General features: G+C 34.1%; 1 protein-coding gene across 10 annotated transcripts in view; it reads left to right on the plus strand.

Annotated features, from left to right (window-relative positions):
* VPS13B (vacuolar protein sorting 13 homolog B) overlaps positions 1 to 17,993 on the plus strand; it is a 791,444-nt gene that overhangs the window by 388,836 nt on the left and 384,615 nt on the right. For all 10 annotated transcript variants that reach the window (XM_060116054.1, XM_060116052.1, XM_060116058.1 and 7 more), the window contains one exon: positions 8,316 to 8,519. In XM_060116054.1, coding sequence (XP_059972037.1) covers positions 8,316 to 8,519 — 204 coding nt within the window. The remainder of the gene's footprint in view (positions 1 to 8,315; positions 8,520 to 17,993) is intronic.

The following is a 17,993-nucleotide window of genomic DNA, read 5'->3' on the forward strand; positions in this document are numbered from 1 at the left end:
TGGAATGCACATTTTTTTCAGGTGTACATGGTCTCATTATATTAAGAGAATTAAAATCAGTAAAGTATATTATCTAACCATAGTCAAATTATATTAGAAATCAATAATAAATTAACTAGGAAAACTGTAAATATCTGGACATTAAATAATAACTCATATCTGAGAAACCACATATCACACTTAATTCTAAAATATTGAACTGTTTCCCACTAAGATCAAGAAAAAGCCCAGAATGCCACCTTCTATCACCTGTTCTTTGTCATACTGGCCATCTTAGCCATTGCAATTAACCAAGCAAAAAAAATAAAAGACACGAAGATAAGAAAAGAAGTACAACTCTCCCTATTTTCATATGATCAAATATTTTACAGAAGATCCTGGAGGAATTAAGAAACTATTACTAGAACTAACAAACTTATTATGGTTGTAGGAGACAAGATAAATATATAAAAACCCATTGTATTTTTCTGTACTGGCAGCTAACAACTGGAAAATGGAATGAATCAGTTCCATTTATATTGGTGCCAACAAACATACACAAATGAATCTAACAAAAGATGTCCAACACCTCTACCCTGAAAACCACAAAACATTGCTGAGAGAACTTGAACATCTAACTGGAGTGAGATACCTGTTCATAGATTAGAAGATACAATATTGTTAAGATGGCAGCTGTCCCCAAATTGATCTAGATATTGGGCATAATCAAGTTTAAAAACATTTTCTCCTTGAAAGACACATTAAGATAGCAGAGAGCCAGACACTTGGAAAAAGTATTAGCAACACATTTATCAAACTGTTACCAGAATATTTATGGAATCCTTTCTACTTGGTAAACTGAAGACAAAAAACAATAAATAAAATAACATGAATACAAATAATGGGGAAAAGATTAGAACCACACAAGATGTGTGACTGGTCAGTAAACACATGAAAATATACTCAACATCATTATTCATCAGGAAAAAACATAATAAAACATGAAAACATACCACTACATACCTATTAGCTTGGCTTTAATTTAAAAGATGGAGTATTATGAACGAACTAGAACTCTGTATACTACTGATGGGACTGTAAAAATTACATAACAACTTTGGAAACAACTTTGAAGTTCCTGGAGGGGGAGAAAAAATACATATGACTGAGCCATTCTTCCCTAAGTATTTCTTCAGGGAAACAAAAATGTATATCCACTCAGAGACTTCTACATGGATGTATTTAACAGCTTTATTTGTATAGCCAAAAACTAAACATAACCCAAATGTTCATCAGTAAGTGAATTTAACAAATTAAACAAATTATGGCTTATCCATACAATGTAATACTATTCAGCCATAAAAAAGACTGAGTTATTGATAAAATGCAAGATCATGAAAAAATATTGCAGTCATTACACTGAGTGAAGGAAGCCAGACCAAAAAAGAGTACTTACTGTATAATTCCATTTATATAAAATGTTATAATGTGTAAACTACTACATTGTGACAGAAAGTAGGTTCCTGGTTGCCTGGAGGCAGGGCACGGAGAGGGAAGGAGAAGGGGGTGGTAGGAAGGATAGACTACAAAGGGATATGAAGAAACTTTTGACGATAATAAGAAAAAAATTTTTACTCATAGTTTATATTTAGTAGTAGCTCAGTCCCTATATAATAGACAGCTAACTACTACTTGGAGTTATCTACCAGAGACCTTATATTTTAGAGACTTATTTTAGGAGTCATTATAGCCTTGGGAGGATTGTCCTACTCCACATGTTCTGGTTATCCATAGCTATCCCAGCTGAGAATAAATTCTGTTCCCATTATGGTTTTAGCCTGGGACTCCACTATTATTAATCTTTAAACAATTTTTTTTCTTTTACTTTGATATACTCAATAGTATGGTGATTTCTGAGGGTCTTACTAAATGTAGGACTGTGGCTCAAAACTAGAGCTCTGGGATATCTTCTTTAGATATTTACCTTATTTAGAACTAAGCTCAGGTTTTGTTGTTGTTGTTTAAATATAAACCAGTTCTAAGCCAGTCATCACATAAATAGAACTTAGGTTTGGCCTGGTATTACCTTCTTATGTCTGCTCCTTCCTTTTGTCCGTTCTTTGATCACTTGACTCCCACGGTCTCCTTGCTACTTCTCCCCAAATACCAAGGGCCTTTTTTTTTTTTCTTTCCTGAGAATTAAACCAAGACTGAATGAACCTCATGCCCTGAGAATCCCTTTGCACCCAAAGTGTAATGAATGTTATTTATTCACTTAATTCTACTTTATCTTCTTGATAAGTCCTGATAAACCAACTTCTGTAAAATTGTTAGCACCTGCTATATCCAAAGTTGATCACCAGGTTGTTGGGAAGTTTAAGTGAGATAGTTATGAAAATACTTTGCAAACTCTCAAATGGTATATGAATGTCATTTTGTTAGTTTAGATCGACTCTGATATAAAATGTGAGATCCTCTATGTAAATTGGTATGAAAATCCCTGGTGTAATGTAGCGGTATTCCTGAAGGGACAGGAAGTGACAAAACAATATAGCACTTTGAAGAATCAACATGTACTCAAAGAAAAAAGTAAGGAGTAAGTACTCTTTTATGTCCTTGTGTGCCAGATTAACCTAAATTTTAATGGTAAAACATGAGACTCCAAATAACCCTCTTTTGTGAGTGGTTGCTTTAGCCTGTGCTTCCAGACTCCCTCTGGATTCCGTCAAAATTACAAAGGATGACTTGATTTTTTTTTTTTTCCTAAGTGAATTCAGCAGATATTTATTGAGTGCTACATGTAGGCCAGAAATGAGGGGAGAAAAATTAATAAGATAAATACATGAAGAAGGCCATGCCTACACACATCATAATCCAACTGTTGAAAGCCACAGATAAAGAGCATATCTTGAAGGTATCATGAGAAAAAAATGACACATTACATGCAAGAGAACCAAGATTTTGTTAGCTTACTTCTCATAAGAAACTGTAGTGATCAAAAGAACAACATCTTTAAATCGTGAAAATTAAGAAAAATAAAAGCCTCTCAACCCAAAATTCTAGGTAAAAAAAATATATAACATTTATGAATGAAGACAAAATAAAGACATTTTTCACATGAAAGAATCTATCACCAATAGATTAGGACTGCACTACAAGAAATCCTAAAGGAAATCCTTCATGCTGAAGGGAAATGAAACCAGGTGTTTGAGCAACTTTTCAAATGTTTATTGGCTGTTGAGTTTGCTCTTTTGTGAATTGACGGTTCATATTGTTTACATTAATTTGTATTTTCCTGATTATTAATAAGGATGAACAGATTTTTCAGTGTTTATTGGCCAGTGAATTTGCTCTTTTATGGTTGAAATATCATATCATTTACTTAATTTTTCTATTAAATTTCTTAGCAATTTGAAGAGCCTCCCTTATATTCTATAAATACAAACCCTGTATCTGTAATGCAGTTATTTGCCTTTAAACTTTATGGCATCTTTGGCCAAAAACATTTAATCTTTTTTAGTGAAATATATCTATATGTCTCTTTTTATTTTCTGGGTGTCCTGCCTTATAAAGTGTGTCATGGGCCCTAAATTCCAAATATCCATATGCATATAATATCCTAACATTTCTTTTACTATTTTTATGTTTCCTTTTAAGATTAATGACCCAAAATAAACCTCTTTCTTGTGAGTGGTTTCTCACTGATTAACCTGGGTTTTTTTTTTTGTTTGTTTCTTATTTGTGTTTTTTGTGAAGTACTTCTTACCCTTTTTTGTGCCATGGACTTCTTTAAGAGTGTTATAAAAGCCTTTTCCCCAGAACAACGTATATGCCCACTAAATTTCACATACACTGTCAGAAGCTTTATGAACTTTGGGTTATAGCCAGTGTATAAGCTTCTTGATTCCATTCAAGTAATTCCTACTTCAGTACCATTCTTTTGTTTATTCGTTAGAGTGAGGTCAGAAGTGTTTGCTCTTGTACAGTAATTAATTTGGTTCATTATTGCTCAGAGCCCTCAAGTAGTTTATATACTCTAAAATATAGTGCAAGCTCTATATGTGGGGCAGGCCTAGACCAAATTTATTGTCATGTCTGACATTGTTGTAGATCTCTGTATCAACTACAGAGACCTAAATCGCTATGTCAGTTCCTGGAACTCACTGCCATTAAAAGCCTTAGACGCTGTAAATATTTAACCTGGTTGAATATTCAGAGAATTTGTTCCTAGGAGTGATTTTCACCAACATTGCCTTTTATCTTAAGTGTTTTACTAAAGTTACCCAATTCCCTTTAATGTCTTTAGGCACTAGTCTCTCAGACCTTAAAAATTGTGTTCATTCCAAAATTAAATGAATCTTCTTTCATATAGAATCTTCTTTAATATAATAAAATTTTAATTTTCCCTCTACCAATAAATTGATACATTTTGTCTACCTATAAGGCATTCCTAGAAACATAAAAGTATCTTTGTATTTTGGGGTTTTAAGTTGTAAAACTAGAGAAATAATGGGTTTTATGCTCCTTTTCTGTCCATTTTGTCATAGCTTTTATTGCTGTAAGTTCAGTTTTCACCAAGCTAATGGAATTTGGCATTACTGTCTAAGAACATAAGCATTCAGTTCGGACAAAACTGGATTTATAGTCTTACACAAATCACCCATTTTTAATTTCTCTGAGCTCCTGATTTTTATTTTTATCTTTTAAACAAAAGTAGACTAAGTGTAATGCTCTGTATGAAAAGGATGTTTTTGTTTTTGGCAAAAACTCTTTCTTTTGAAAATGAATTTTAATGATTAGTAACAACCTGCGTGCCAAATGAAATAGCCTTTCTAAATTCATATTCACGTAGAGCTCTTTTTTGTTCAACATGGATCAGTAATTGCTTGTTGAAGTTCCATTCCTGCTTGGTTTCCATTGACATTGTATATCCATGGTTTTTCTTCTTCATGTCTACCTTTCTATTTACTCTTCTATCTGACTCTCCTAATACACTGCAAAACTTGTCATGGCCACTATGTCATGTCTTGTTCATTTCCTGCACTTGGCTATTGCTTTTGGTATTCTTATGACTGGAATGGCTTTTTGAACCCACTTAAATCCTATCTATCCTTCAAGAATTTATTTCCTTGGGCTTCCCTGGTGGCGCAGTGGTTGAGAGTCTGCCTGCCGATGCAGGGGACACGGGTTTGTGCCCCGGTCCGGGAAGATCCCACATGCCACGAAGCGGCTGGGCCCGTGAGCCATGGCCGCTGAGCCTGCGTGTCCGGAGCCTGTGCTCCGCAGCGGGAGAGGCCACAACAGTGAGAGGCCCACATACCGCAAAAAAAAAAAAAAAAAAAGAATGTATTTCCTTGAGGTTTGTCTCAGCTTCTCCAGTCCAATTAAGTCTTCTTTCTGATTGGTTATAAGATTAAATGAGAAAATGTATGTGCAGTTAATTTTTTAACAATAAAATGTTACTTTTTTATATTTAATATCTTGCATATCAAATCAGTATTTGATATGCAAAATATTATTGATATTCAATCACCTTCATACATAACCCATATAAAGCTGCCTCACATGGTGCTCATTTTTTAGAGATCTTTTTAAAAAGTTTTATTGGGGTTGACATAAATACAATAAACTGCACATGTTTAGATTATCTAATTTGTTAAGGTTTGACTATGTATACCCATGAAATCATCTTCACAATCAAGATAATGCATTAATCCATCATCCTCAAAAGTTTCTTTGTGCCCCTTTGTAATCCTCCCTTTTACTCCTCCCCCAATCCCAGGCAATCACTGGTGCTGTCATTATTGATTAATTTTCATTTGCTAGTATTCTGTATAAATGGAATCATACAGTTTGTGTTCTCTGTCTCTTTCTCTCTTGCCTAGCTTCCTTGATTCAGCATAACAATTTTGAGGTTAATCCTTGGTTTTGCATGAATCTCTAATTTATTTCTTTTTATTGCTAAGTATTCTGTTGTATTGTTGGTTAACTTATTGGTTAACATTTGAGATTTTTTCCAGTTTTAGACTATTACAAATAAAACTTTTATGAACATTTTTATATAGGTCTTTGTGTGGACATAGACTTTAATTTTTCTTGGGGAAACACTTAGGAAATGGCTCATTCACATGGTAGGTATATGTTTTTCTCAGAAATGGCCAAACTGTATTCTAAATTTTGCATTCCATCAGAGTAAATGAGAGTTTTAGCTGCTCTACATCTTTACTGATACTTGGTCTGGTTATGCTTTTTAATTTCAGACATCTTAATAGGTAGGTAGTGGTAGCTCCTTGTGACTTTTTAGTTGGCATCGTTTTCAGTACAGCTTGAAGGATAAGAGTTGAACATTTATCTTCAGCATTTTTGCCCTATTTTTTAAAACCTGAATTTGTGAAGTCTGGATTCTGTGATAGCAACTTTCTTCTTTTAAAATAATAATACGTTTAAAGTTTATGTCAGTGTTTGCTTGGCATGCTGAATACACAGTGTACTTGGTGACATTCATATACAATTTTTTAACGGTAACGGTTAAAGGAAACCAGAAGTAGTGACAATAAAAGCGGCATCAATTCTCTTAGGTAAATAAACCTTATGCCTTTGAAAGTATTTAGAAACTGTTTATGCTTTCCTTATTTGTCAGTTCTAATTGTTTAAGAAAAAGTAAAATAATCTTTTTAAAAAATTAGGTTTGGAACAAAATGGTTTCTTTTTAGAAAACACTCATGATTATGAAAGACAAAAGAATTTGAACTAAAATTGTTCTAAGAGCTTTTTTGTAGGATCTCTAGCCATTAGATATTTTTTTTAAACAAAAAGAGCTATAACCTGAGATTTGAGACTTCATCACACAAAAAGCAGGAGAAAACTGTAACCCATATACTGTTTTATATCAAATAAGGATTGACAACACTGTTTTTAGGCATCTGTTCTGCCCACATAAGAAGCCAGCTTTATCATCTGGATGTGTCCTGGGGCTGAAACTTCTTATAAATATGAGAATTTCTTTCTTTCTTTCTTTCTTTTTTTTTTTAATGGCAAGCAGAATATGGTATCCAGCTGTGGATTTGCTTATACATTGTGTTTGCATTTTTCCCCCAGGCTTGTTTTATACAGTATATGGCAATATGTTGTCATACAGATTCCATGATTAATGCTTATTTATGAAATCTTATGTAAATATCTTAGAACTTAGTCAAACAACGTGCAAGTTAAACAAATTTTTTTTTCTGAATATTGGAATGACAAATCTGAGGGGAATAGTAGGTTGGATAGTTTATGTTCTTTATCTATAGAAAAGTCTCATATGTAACATTTTCCTTTTACTATTCTGTGTTATATCTTTCTTTTTTACTTTACTTTGCTGGGCAAGAAATCCAGTTTCAGATTTATTCTTCAGAAAATAGAGAAAGTTTAAATGTGTAAATAATTCAGAAATAAGAATGGTAATTATTTCATGTATAACTAAATAATCATGTTTACTAGGATATATTTGACTTCTAATTTTGATCCTGACCTCTGTTTAAGAGGCATTTCTTTGTGGTTGTTCTATTAGTCATATATTAAAAGAAATCTACTATACCATAATAAGCTATTTTATTAGCATTATTTTATTAACATTATTTTCCCAGAAATGCTAAATTGCTTTATTGCTTAAATTTATAAGATGCTTTTATAAATGCTAAGCATTTATAAGAAATGCTAAATTATTTTCACAGAAATGCTAAATTGCTTATAAAATATCAAAATTTGACTATGTGGCAAATTAAAAGTATGAATAAATGCATTATATTTCTCAAATTCAATTCATGATAAAATATTTAATATTGTATTTTTTTTTTTTTTTTTTTGCTGTACGCGGGCCTCTCACTGCTGTGGCCTCTCCCGTTGCGGAGCACAGGCTCCAGACACACAGGCTCCGCGGCCATGGCTCGCGGGCCCAGCCGCTCCGCGGCATGTGGGATCTTCTGGGATCGGGGCACGAACCCGTGTCCCCTGCATCGGCAGGCGGACTCTCAACCACTGCGCCACCAGGGAAGCCCCTATTGTATATTTTTATATGAATTATTTTTCTCTGTATCTCATCAGAATTGTGGTATCATGACAAAATAGTCATCATATATATAATAATTACAGTATATATAATATATAATAATTATATATCACAGATTATAGGTCATGATATAATACCATGATCAGTGATACACTGATAGATTTTTGTTTCATATATTCTTATTTCCCTGGACTTATTTTCATTTTCTCACACTTAATATTTTAGTCAGTTGTGACTAGAAGTTGAAAGATTTGTTTTTCCTTTTTATTTTTTCCCTTCTGCTTAGGTGCAGCTCTTATATGAGCTAACTGATACCATGAATGAAGCCTGGAATAAGATTCAGAAGAGAGGCAATCTCAGTTCTTTTTCAGCTTATCCAGAGTCCATGGTGGGGCCTGTCCCTAGTTCTCCAGTTAGAAGCAGTATAGGCACAGCTCCTCCAGATACCAGCACATGTAGCCCATCTGCTGACATTGGAACTACTACTGAGGTAAGTGTTTCTGAAAAATTCTGTTACTAAATGAAGGGTGGTGTATATACCACAGAGTTCTGTATCAGGATTGAGAATGAAGGTGACCTCACCTCTGTGGAAGCTGGTGAGTTTAGAAGGTTCGTGCGGAGCTGTGGTAGCAGTGGCTGTGTATTACTGTTTCTTTTAGGTCCAAGTATTTTCATCACTTTCAGTAGTTAGTGGGGTAGTTCAGGACAGTAGGGGTTCTGTGAAATGGCAAAAACTGAGACAGTAAATGTATGGTTCCTCAGAAGTATGGAAATGTAGAAGCTGATACAAAAGAGGCTCAGAACCAGAGTGTCTTTGTTATCTTTAGGTTAGTGATTTTTCAGTCTTGTCCGACCCAAAGTTCTCTCCTTCTTCCTTCTGATCAAGCCTTTCTGAAAAGTCTTTCTTTTCATTTTTAATACCATAACCTCACCCAATGTGCCAGTGCGCCTTTTAATAACAAATGTTTTATAAAGCCCCCTTTACTATCCTGAAATGAAAATAAACATAATATAACCTACATATACATATAATTTCAAAAATATCTAGTATCTTGAATAAAATATAAAGTATTAAAGGAAAGTAATTTAAGGTATAGTAATTATTATTTTAATATATAAATGCTCAGGCATGGTTACATTAGAAGTTGTAATGAAGTAGCCAGGTGCATAGAATTACTGTGAGTGTGTCTGCCACAAATAGACTTGTGCAGGTCTATGTTAAATACCACAAGTTGGTACTGTTGTTGTTGCTGTGATTTCCTGAGGTAATGGCAAACTTGATAAAGTTTCAAACAAAAGTTTTTATTCTTTTCATTTCAGTAGTTGCATTTCTGGAACTCTTAATATATAATAAAATCATGCATAAATGCAAAAATATTGTGTTTAGATTTAAAACAGAATTCAGTTTTATGCTCAAATGTTGACTTATAAACAGGATTTTTACCTACTTCAATGTCTGTAAGATAGTGTTCATTTTTCCGGACAGTCCTGTATATCATAAGACCTCTTGATACCCTAACTGCTAACCCTTAAATTCCAGTAGTGACACCCAATCATTAGTCAACCAAAAATACCCTAATACATTTCTGAAACACCCCATAGAGGCCTGAGTTTTTACCACTGAGAACTACTGTAATATAATAGAGGGAGAAGTTATGTTTTTGTTTTTGCATAAACACATGCTGGAGTAGATCTATTTGACCCCTGCATAAACAACTTCTCTACCCCTGCTCATTCCAAATCTTAAGAAACACAATGACCTAAGTGATAGGATTACTTTTTTTCCCCCCAAATGAAAATCTAAGAATGTGCCCTTATGGAGTCAATGGGACATATCCTTTTAGGGTAAATACAGTGAATCCTTTCTTGGAGATTCTTAATATTGTTAGAATACAAAAGCTCTTGCAGTAAAGAAAACTTTGACTTTCTTCAACGCAGTACTCTCCAAACTTATTTAACCAAAGACCCCTTTATCCTACATGTTAACATTGCACAAAGTACACTTTGTGAAATACTTTGGTAGAGTAATCAAAGCTTGGGGTGATACATTGCTACACAAAGCTAGTACAAGTGCAACTGATAAATGAAGTTAAATATTGTGGACATTTGGCAGAAAGGAGAGTGTTCCATTAAACAGTTGTTTGCTAAGTACTGTATTCATTGGAATGTCAAGATGAAAATGAGTACCTATCTTGGGAGTAGTCTTTTAGAAAGAAATATTTAAGAAAACATTGCAAGCCCAGAAAAGACAGGGCTCATATGGAATGGTCACACCTGTTGGTCATACATCTAGAGCCTGCCATTCACACAAGTACAGATTGAATGGTACTTTCTAGAATTGTGTAGTGTCCAACCTATACAGAAGGACATGGTGACCCTGATTATAAGATGTAATAGAGATGAGCATGCCCTGCAATTATAGAGAAATTATTAACAAATTCATTCTATGGGATCTGTAGGTATTTTACAAAGGCAGTAACATATGAGATGGATCTTCAAAAGTGAAAAAGACATTAGTATCAATTTTGTTTTAGTAGGTATATAATAAATGTGATAGACTAGAAGAATGGTGAGGAAGTTAAGAAAGGGAGAGATTAACAAAGGGAGAGATTTTCTCAGTCACTTAAAAAAATTAATTCTGATTTTAAAAATAAGTTCCTTACATGACTGCAATTAATTTAAACTTAGAATGTTGAGGATTTTTTTCTGATTGGGTTATAAAGATAAATAATGAAAATGCTTCTAGTGGATTTGTTAGTTTTGTATTAGGTATGGATTTAATCTGATCTGTGTGAAAAAGATCTGAAAGTGAAAGAATCTTAATGCAGAAGATTCACATTAATATTCCAGAAAGACCATATAAAGCAGCTTACATAAGGTAACAGAGTTATGGGGGAAAATGTGGTAAATATTTTCAAAATGTACCCTCTTTGGTTTATGTACTGTTTAAGAAAAGAAAGAGGTGAGTGATTGCTAGCAGTCCATTATGGATTTGAAACCCACAATCACTTGAGAAGCTTGTTCCCTGAGAAATATCTTTAAATAATTTAGCTTGTTGTTCTCCATAAAGGGCAGGAAGATTTTTGTGTAGACAATTTTGATATGGTGATCAATGTTAAGACTTTGATTTAACTTTACAAATTAGAAGGTGTTCGTGTATTGAACATTTCATGTTTTAATTTCTCTTCTTGCTCTCAAGAAAATACTTATGTGGAGATCAAAATTAACTATGTTTGCATCTGAGTTTAAATTTACCTCTTTGAGAATTAGCCAGTAAATGATGACATCAGAAAATATAGTCATTGTTTTCTCCTTTTTGTACGAATGCTTCATCTATGATTAAATCTGTGGTCGTTTAATTCATCCAGAAGTCAGAATTTGTGCCCAAGCTTTCATTTCTCATTTCCTTTTGTTTATAGTGCTACTAAAATTGTGTGTAATGACCTTTGTAATTTTTATTCCTTTTGTTTTGAGTTCCAACGTGGTAGATATGTTACTGTGATCCTTTGAATTCCATTTAAAAATGTTTTTCTGGGCTTCTCTGGTGGCGCAGTGGTTGAGAGTCCGCCTGCCGATGCAGGGGACATGGGTTCGTGCCCCGGTCTGGGAAGATTCCGCATGCCGCGGAGCGGCTGGGCCCGTGGGCCATGGCCGCTGAGCCTGCGCGTCCGGAGCCTGTGCTCCGCAACGGGAGAGGCCACAGCAGTGAGAGGCCCGCGTTCCGCCAAAAAAAAAAAAAAATGTTTTTCTAATTTTCATGAAGTTTCCTGTATATTTAAATGTGTTACTGACTGAATGGAGATAAAGCCGTGTCCTCTCACTGGAGAAACTACTTAATGAATGGGGCTAGGGAGGACAGTGTGGAGAGGTTATGCATGTATTTTGTTGTGATCTATAATAGGCCTTTTTGCCTATTTGACCTGGCATTCCCAGGAAGCTCTAGCATCCCTTTGCTCTTGCTAATCATTGACTAATAATCTTTTGATTATAAGAAGACATTCTGTGGACAACACTATCAGGTAAACAGCAGAACTGTCTGCATACAAATTTAAGTATATGGTATATGATAATCTCTAGGTCCATCCATGTTGCTGCAAATGACATTATTTCATTTTTTATGGCTGAGTAATATTCCATTGTGTATATACTATATCTTCTTTATCTATTCATCTGTTGATTTAGGTTTATTCCATGTCTTGGCTATTATAAATAATGCTGCTCTGAACATTGGGATGCATGTATCTTTTCAAATTAGAGTTTTCTCCAGAGAAGTGCCCAGGAGTGGGATTGCAGTGAGACCTAGAGATTACCATATTAAGTGAAGTAAGTCAGACAGAGAAAGACAAATATCATATGACATCACTTACATGTGGAATCTAAAAAAAAGATAGAAATGAACTTATTTACAAAACAGAAATAGACTCACAGAGATAGAAAACAAACTTTTGGTTACTAAAGGGGATAGGGGTGGGGGGGGAGATAAATTAGGAGTTTGGGATTAACATCTATACACTACTATATATAAAATAGTAAACAACAGGGATCTACTGTATAGCACAGGGAACTATACTCAATATCTTGTAATAATCTATAATGGAAAACTGAGTCTGTAATGACTCAGTTCCCAGTCATTACCCTGACTGTGTTTCCTCTTCATTTCTGACATCTTGAGATTTCCCTTTATTTATTTCAAGTTTGACTATTATATTAGTTAGATAAAGATGGCATTCTCATAAGGACAAAGGTGTTGACTGGGAAGGGAAGCCACAGGAAATAGTATAGTACCTGGAGCTAGTAACGCTGGGATGTTTTTGCCATAAATAGGCTTATGGGCAGGGAGAACAGGGAATAATACTGACTTCATTCTCCTCCCTCCTTTCTATCTCCTGCCCTGTTCCTCATTAGCTGAAAATGACCAGAAACCAGAGGACAAGAATATTCGTACATATTGTTCGCATAGGTTAGCCTCCCAGGTAGAGAGAGTATTAATGATTGAAGAGTAGGTCTACAAGACCAAAGAAAAGATATACAGCACTTTAATGTATTAAAACAAATTCTTGTGTTTTATCTAGAATTTCAGTGCTTTTGTAGTAGAAGAGGAAAACATTCATTTCAACTTATTCTGCCATGTTACTTGAATTTAAATTTCTTTAACATCATTGAGTACTAAGAACTGGTCTTTGGAATCTTTTATTTTTCTCATTCTGCCTTGTACATATTATATTAGATTCTCAATATCGTTGGTAACTTTTTTTGCTGAACTTTTTAAATTGTGGTTAAATATATGTAACATAAAATTGATCATTTTAACCATTTTTATGTGTACAATTTCGTGGCATTAAATGAATAATCTCAGTGTTGCACAACCATAACAACTATCCATTTCCAAAACTATTTCATCATTTCAAACAAAAACTCTTTTCCCATGAAGCAGTGACTCCCCATCCTCCCAGCCCCATCCCTGGTAACCTCTACTGTACTTTCTGTCTCTGTGAATTTGCCTATTCTGGGTACCTCATATAAGAGGAATCTGAAGTATTTGTTTAGCTTATTTCATTTAGTATAATGTTTTAGAGATTCATCCAGGTAGTAAGATGAATGTTTTATACACTCATCCATGTATAAGAATTTCATTGCCTTCTATGGCTGAGTGTTACTGCATTTGTATATATAGCATACTTTTTTTTATCCATTGATCTGTTGATGGACGTCTGGGTTATTTGCTCCTTTTGGCTATTATGAATAACGCTACTATGAACATTGGTGAATAAAGGTTGATTAACTCTTAATGAGGTAATTTTTCCCTGAAGATATTATATGCATTTTATATGACCTGTGCCTGACAAGCCATTTCAAAGCTAATACCAGAAGTGCTATTTTAATTTTTCTTTACCTGTTGAAATATTGGGTTGGCCAAAAAGTTCATTTGGGTTTTTCCATAAGATGTTATTAAAAACCCAAAAAAACTTTTTGGCCAGCCCTATGTATTGCTAACTGAGTTATTAGGTATAGAAACTAAGGGGTAGAGGAAAGTGAATGCAGAATCATTAAATATACTTTATTTAGTACTGATTTTCTTACTCAGAAGAGAACATTTCTGTCATTTTAATGAGATTTGCTTAGTACCAGCCTGAATGGTATAGAATTAAAATGGCATTTAATATTATCCCTAAATGTATTCAAGCATATTTCAAAGTTTTGCCGAAAAATGTGGTACTAAAGGGAAAAAAGTGAAAATTAGAAGTTGTTTATTTAGTTTCCCTAGTAACCTTGCAAACATAAAAATAGAATGCTAGTAATTTATTTTCTCTAAGGTGTATTTTTTTTTCTCCTGGGGAAAACTAGCTAAATTCTGTGTGCTACTTCCCACTTTTTGTCATAGACTCTCTACTTTGTCAGCTTTAAGAATTGCCTTCCTCTGACTTTGGTATAATAATTTTGCAGAGCTTGACAAGTGAGAAAGATGGTTCTCTTAATTTCATCAATTTACAGCTATACTATTGAAAGGGATTGTTGGAAGATCATTTACTAGAAAACTGAGATGCAGTGAATTGAAGTTAGTGTCACACAAAGTAGGGACTGGGCCAGCTCATCTGAGTGTGATTCTAAGTTAATGGAATCTATAGAAGTCACTTTGGAATCAGGCAACTTGAGTTTTTAATCTCTGCAGTTTATGATCACATTACTTAACCTCTGTGCTTTAGTTTCATCATCTCTAAAAGTGGGGATAATGTTAATATTCATCTCAATATGTTAGTACAAATATTAACTGAGTATGTATAGTTTGTCCATTTACTCTATGTTTTTTTTTTTTTTTTTTGCCGTACGCGGGCCTCTCACTGTTGTGGCCTCTCCCGTTGCGGACCTCTGGCTCCGCGGCCATAGCTCACGGGCCCAGCCGTTCTGCGGCATGTGAGATCCTCCCAGACCAGGGCACGAACCCATGTCCCCTGAATCAGCAGGCGGACTCTCAACCACTGCGCCACCAGGGAAGCCCCATTTACTCTATGAATGTGGCTCATTCCTCTAATTGTGTTTTCTTTAATTTCAATAAGATTTTAGTTTTCTTTTTAGAAGTCTTGACCATTTTGTTACAGGAGTACACTTCAGTATTTGGCACTTTTATTCAGTTGATACGATTATATATTCAGTACTTGTTTCTCCTTCTTTATTCCTTTAAGGTGACTAGTAACTTTGGTTGATTTTCAAATATTAGGCTGATCTTGCATTTCTGGAACAAACCCAACTTAGATGTAATATATTTTCCTTTTCATATCTTGCTGGATTGTGTTTGCTAATATTTTATTTAGGGTTTTGGTATTATAGTCATGAGTGATACTGGCCTTTAACTTTTCTTTTACGTAATATCTTTGTTGTATTTTGGTGTCATGATTACACTGTCTTCACAAAATGATATGGGAAGTGTTCCCCCTTGTTTTATTATCTAGAAAAATATGTTTTGTGCTGAAATTCTCACAGTCACTGTATATTCCCATGATAATCAACAAGGTAATCCTAATTGAAAAGGCACTTGTGTATAACACATACCTTATCCAAACTGGGTCTTAGTTTAGGCATTCTTTGCATATAGAAGAAGTTTTAACTTAGAAGATTATTAGAAAAGAGGTAAGGATTGGATAGACAAAATACACTAATGTCATCATCATAAAGGGAATATAGGCAAGCATCTTGTTCCAGGTTCCCAACTCCAGCAATGCTATCGCTGTATTCCTAGAAAATGAATTTTATACTACTCATTATTTTATTTTATTTTATTTTATTTTATTTTTTTTGCTGTACGCGGGCCTCTCACTGCTGTGGCCTCTCCCGTTGAGGAGCACAGGCTCCGGACACACAGGCTCCGCGGCCATGGCTCGCGGGCCCAGCCGCTCCGCGGCATGTGGGATCTTCCGGGATCGGGGCACGAACCCGTGTCCCCTGCATCGGCAGGCAGACTCTCAACCACTGCGCCACCAGGGAAGCCCTATACTACTCATTATTGATAAAGTAATACTTAATGGTAAAATAAAGATGTTTTATGGCATTCTGGTAGCCCAGGCTGTATAAAATGAAACTAATAAACAGTTTTTATAGATGCTAAACAAATACACTGTCTTTTGATACTGTGCAATTATGACTTTATGTCCCAGTTAATGTTTTTATGTCAAATTTTTTATTCTGGTAAAATATACAGAACATAAAATTACCTTTTTAAAACATTTTTAAGAGTACCCTTCTGTAACATTAAGTACATTCACATTGTTGTGCAACCATCACCATGAGCCATCTCCAAAACTTTAAAAATTTTTCCCAGCTGAAATGTGGTACCTGTTAAACAGTAACTTCCCATTTTAACATTAAGTCTTCCGATCCATGAACATGGGACATTTCTCCATTTGTTTGTGTCTTCTTTTATTTCTATTAGCAATATTTTACAGTCTTTCACTTCCTTGGTTAAGTTTATTCCTAAGTATTCTATTCTTTTTGATGCTATTATAAACAGAACTGTTTTATTAATTTTCTTTTCTGATTGTTCACTGTTATTGTACAAAAACACAGATATGGGTTTGTATCTTGCTGAATCCATTTATTCTAAAATTTTTTGTTGTTGAATCTTTAGGATTTTCTACATATAAGGTCATGTTGTCTGCAAACAGAGATCATTTTGCTTTTTTCCCTTTCCAGTTTTGTTGCTTTTTACTTCATTTTCTTGCCTATTTGCTGTGGCTAAGACTTCCAGTAATATGTTGAATAAATATTTCACTTAACTTTTTAAATATTAGGCAGTATTTTCAAGTTGAACATAATTTTTTTTTGATAATAATTTTCTGTGAAGGAAACCTTCTTGCATGTTTCAGCACTAACAAATTTTGTTCAAATAGCAAAAGATATATTGAAAATTTGACACTGTTGCTTTTTCTGTTCCCACGTTAGTTGTACTTTTATACTATTTTTTTCATCTGAAATAAGTGTTAAGTCAAACATTATGGGTTGGAGGTAAAATGACTTACACTGAGAGGCTTACATTGGTTCAGAAGTAACAGTGTTAAATAATGATTATACTGTTTCAATGCCATACTGGATGTGAACTATAAACTTTCTATTATCACCCATCACCTATTATCTTTATCATCATAGGATAACCCTAATTTGAGCAACCAGTACCTACTCTGTACCAAGCAATAGTGCTTGGTACAGAGTAGGTTTTAACACATTGTTCTTTAATATATGGACGTTAAACAATTTGGGAAGTCAACTCATTTTGATGAAATTAAATCTGATTTATTATAGTACGGGGCATAGAGATGTATATATTCATTGTCACTACAAATATATTTTGATATGAATTCATAAAAGCATATATTGAGTTTATTTTTTCTGTTTGTTTTTATGTCTTTTGTTGTTTTAAACATAATTCTTTTATATTATTTATCAGATCTGTTATCTGAATTTCTTGAGAGTCTAATCCTACTGTTGTATTCTTAACCCTTGCTCTTAGTAGACTGTTTCCTTATGTGTTATGTGCTCTTCTATTGGGAGTTCTTCACTAGTGCGACTTTATGAGACTCTTACATAGTGTATGAGGGCCTATTCCCCAATAGGGATTTTCTGTGTTTCCTTCTCTGAGGGACTCCAAGGGCCATCAGTAGCCTGGGACCCCTTTACTGTTAATTTCATAGCTAGATGTTTTTTGAAACATTTCGGTAGTATGAAATCAAGCCCTCAAACCTACATGTAACCAGAGTTGTGTTTAAAAAGTCTCAAGGGTAACGTTTTTCTACTACTTAGGCTAAGATAGATATTGCTTTTTTCTTGGGTTTATTCTGTTGTTTTTCTAATTTCTTAAATTGGATACTTAGCTTAATAATATTCAGCTTTTAAAAAGATTAAGCATTTAAGACTTAGTCCTTTATCTTTAGCAGAATTTATAATATTTAACTTCGGAGATGGATATGTGTATACA

Source organism: Mesoplodon densirostris, chromosome 13 (genome assembly GCF_025265405.1).
Source record: "Mesoplodon densirostris isolate mMesDen1 chromosome 13, mMesDen1 primary haplotype, whole genome shotgun sequence".
NCBI classification, from domain to species: domain Eukaryota; kingdom Metazoa; phylum Chordata; class Mammalia; order Artiodactyla; family Ziphiidae; genus Mesoplodon; species Mesoplodon densirostris.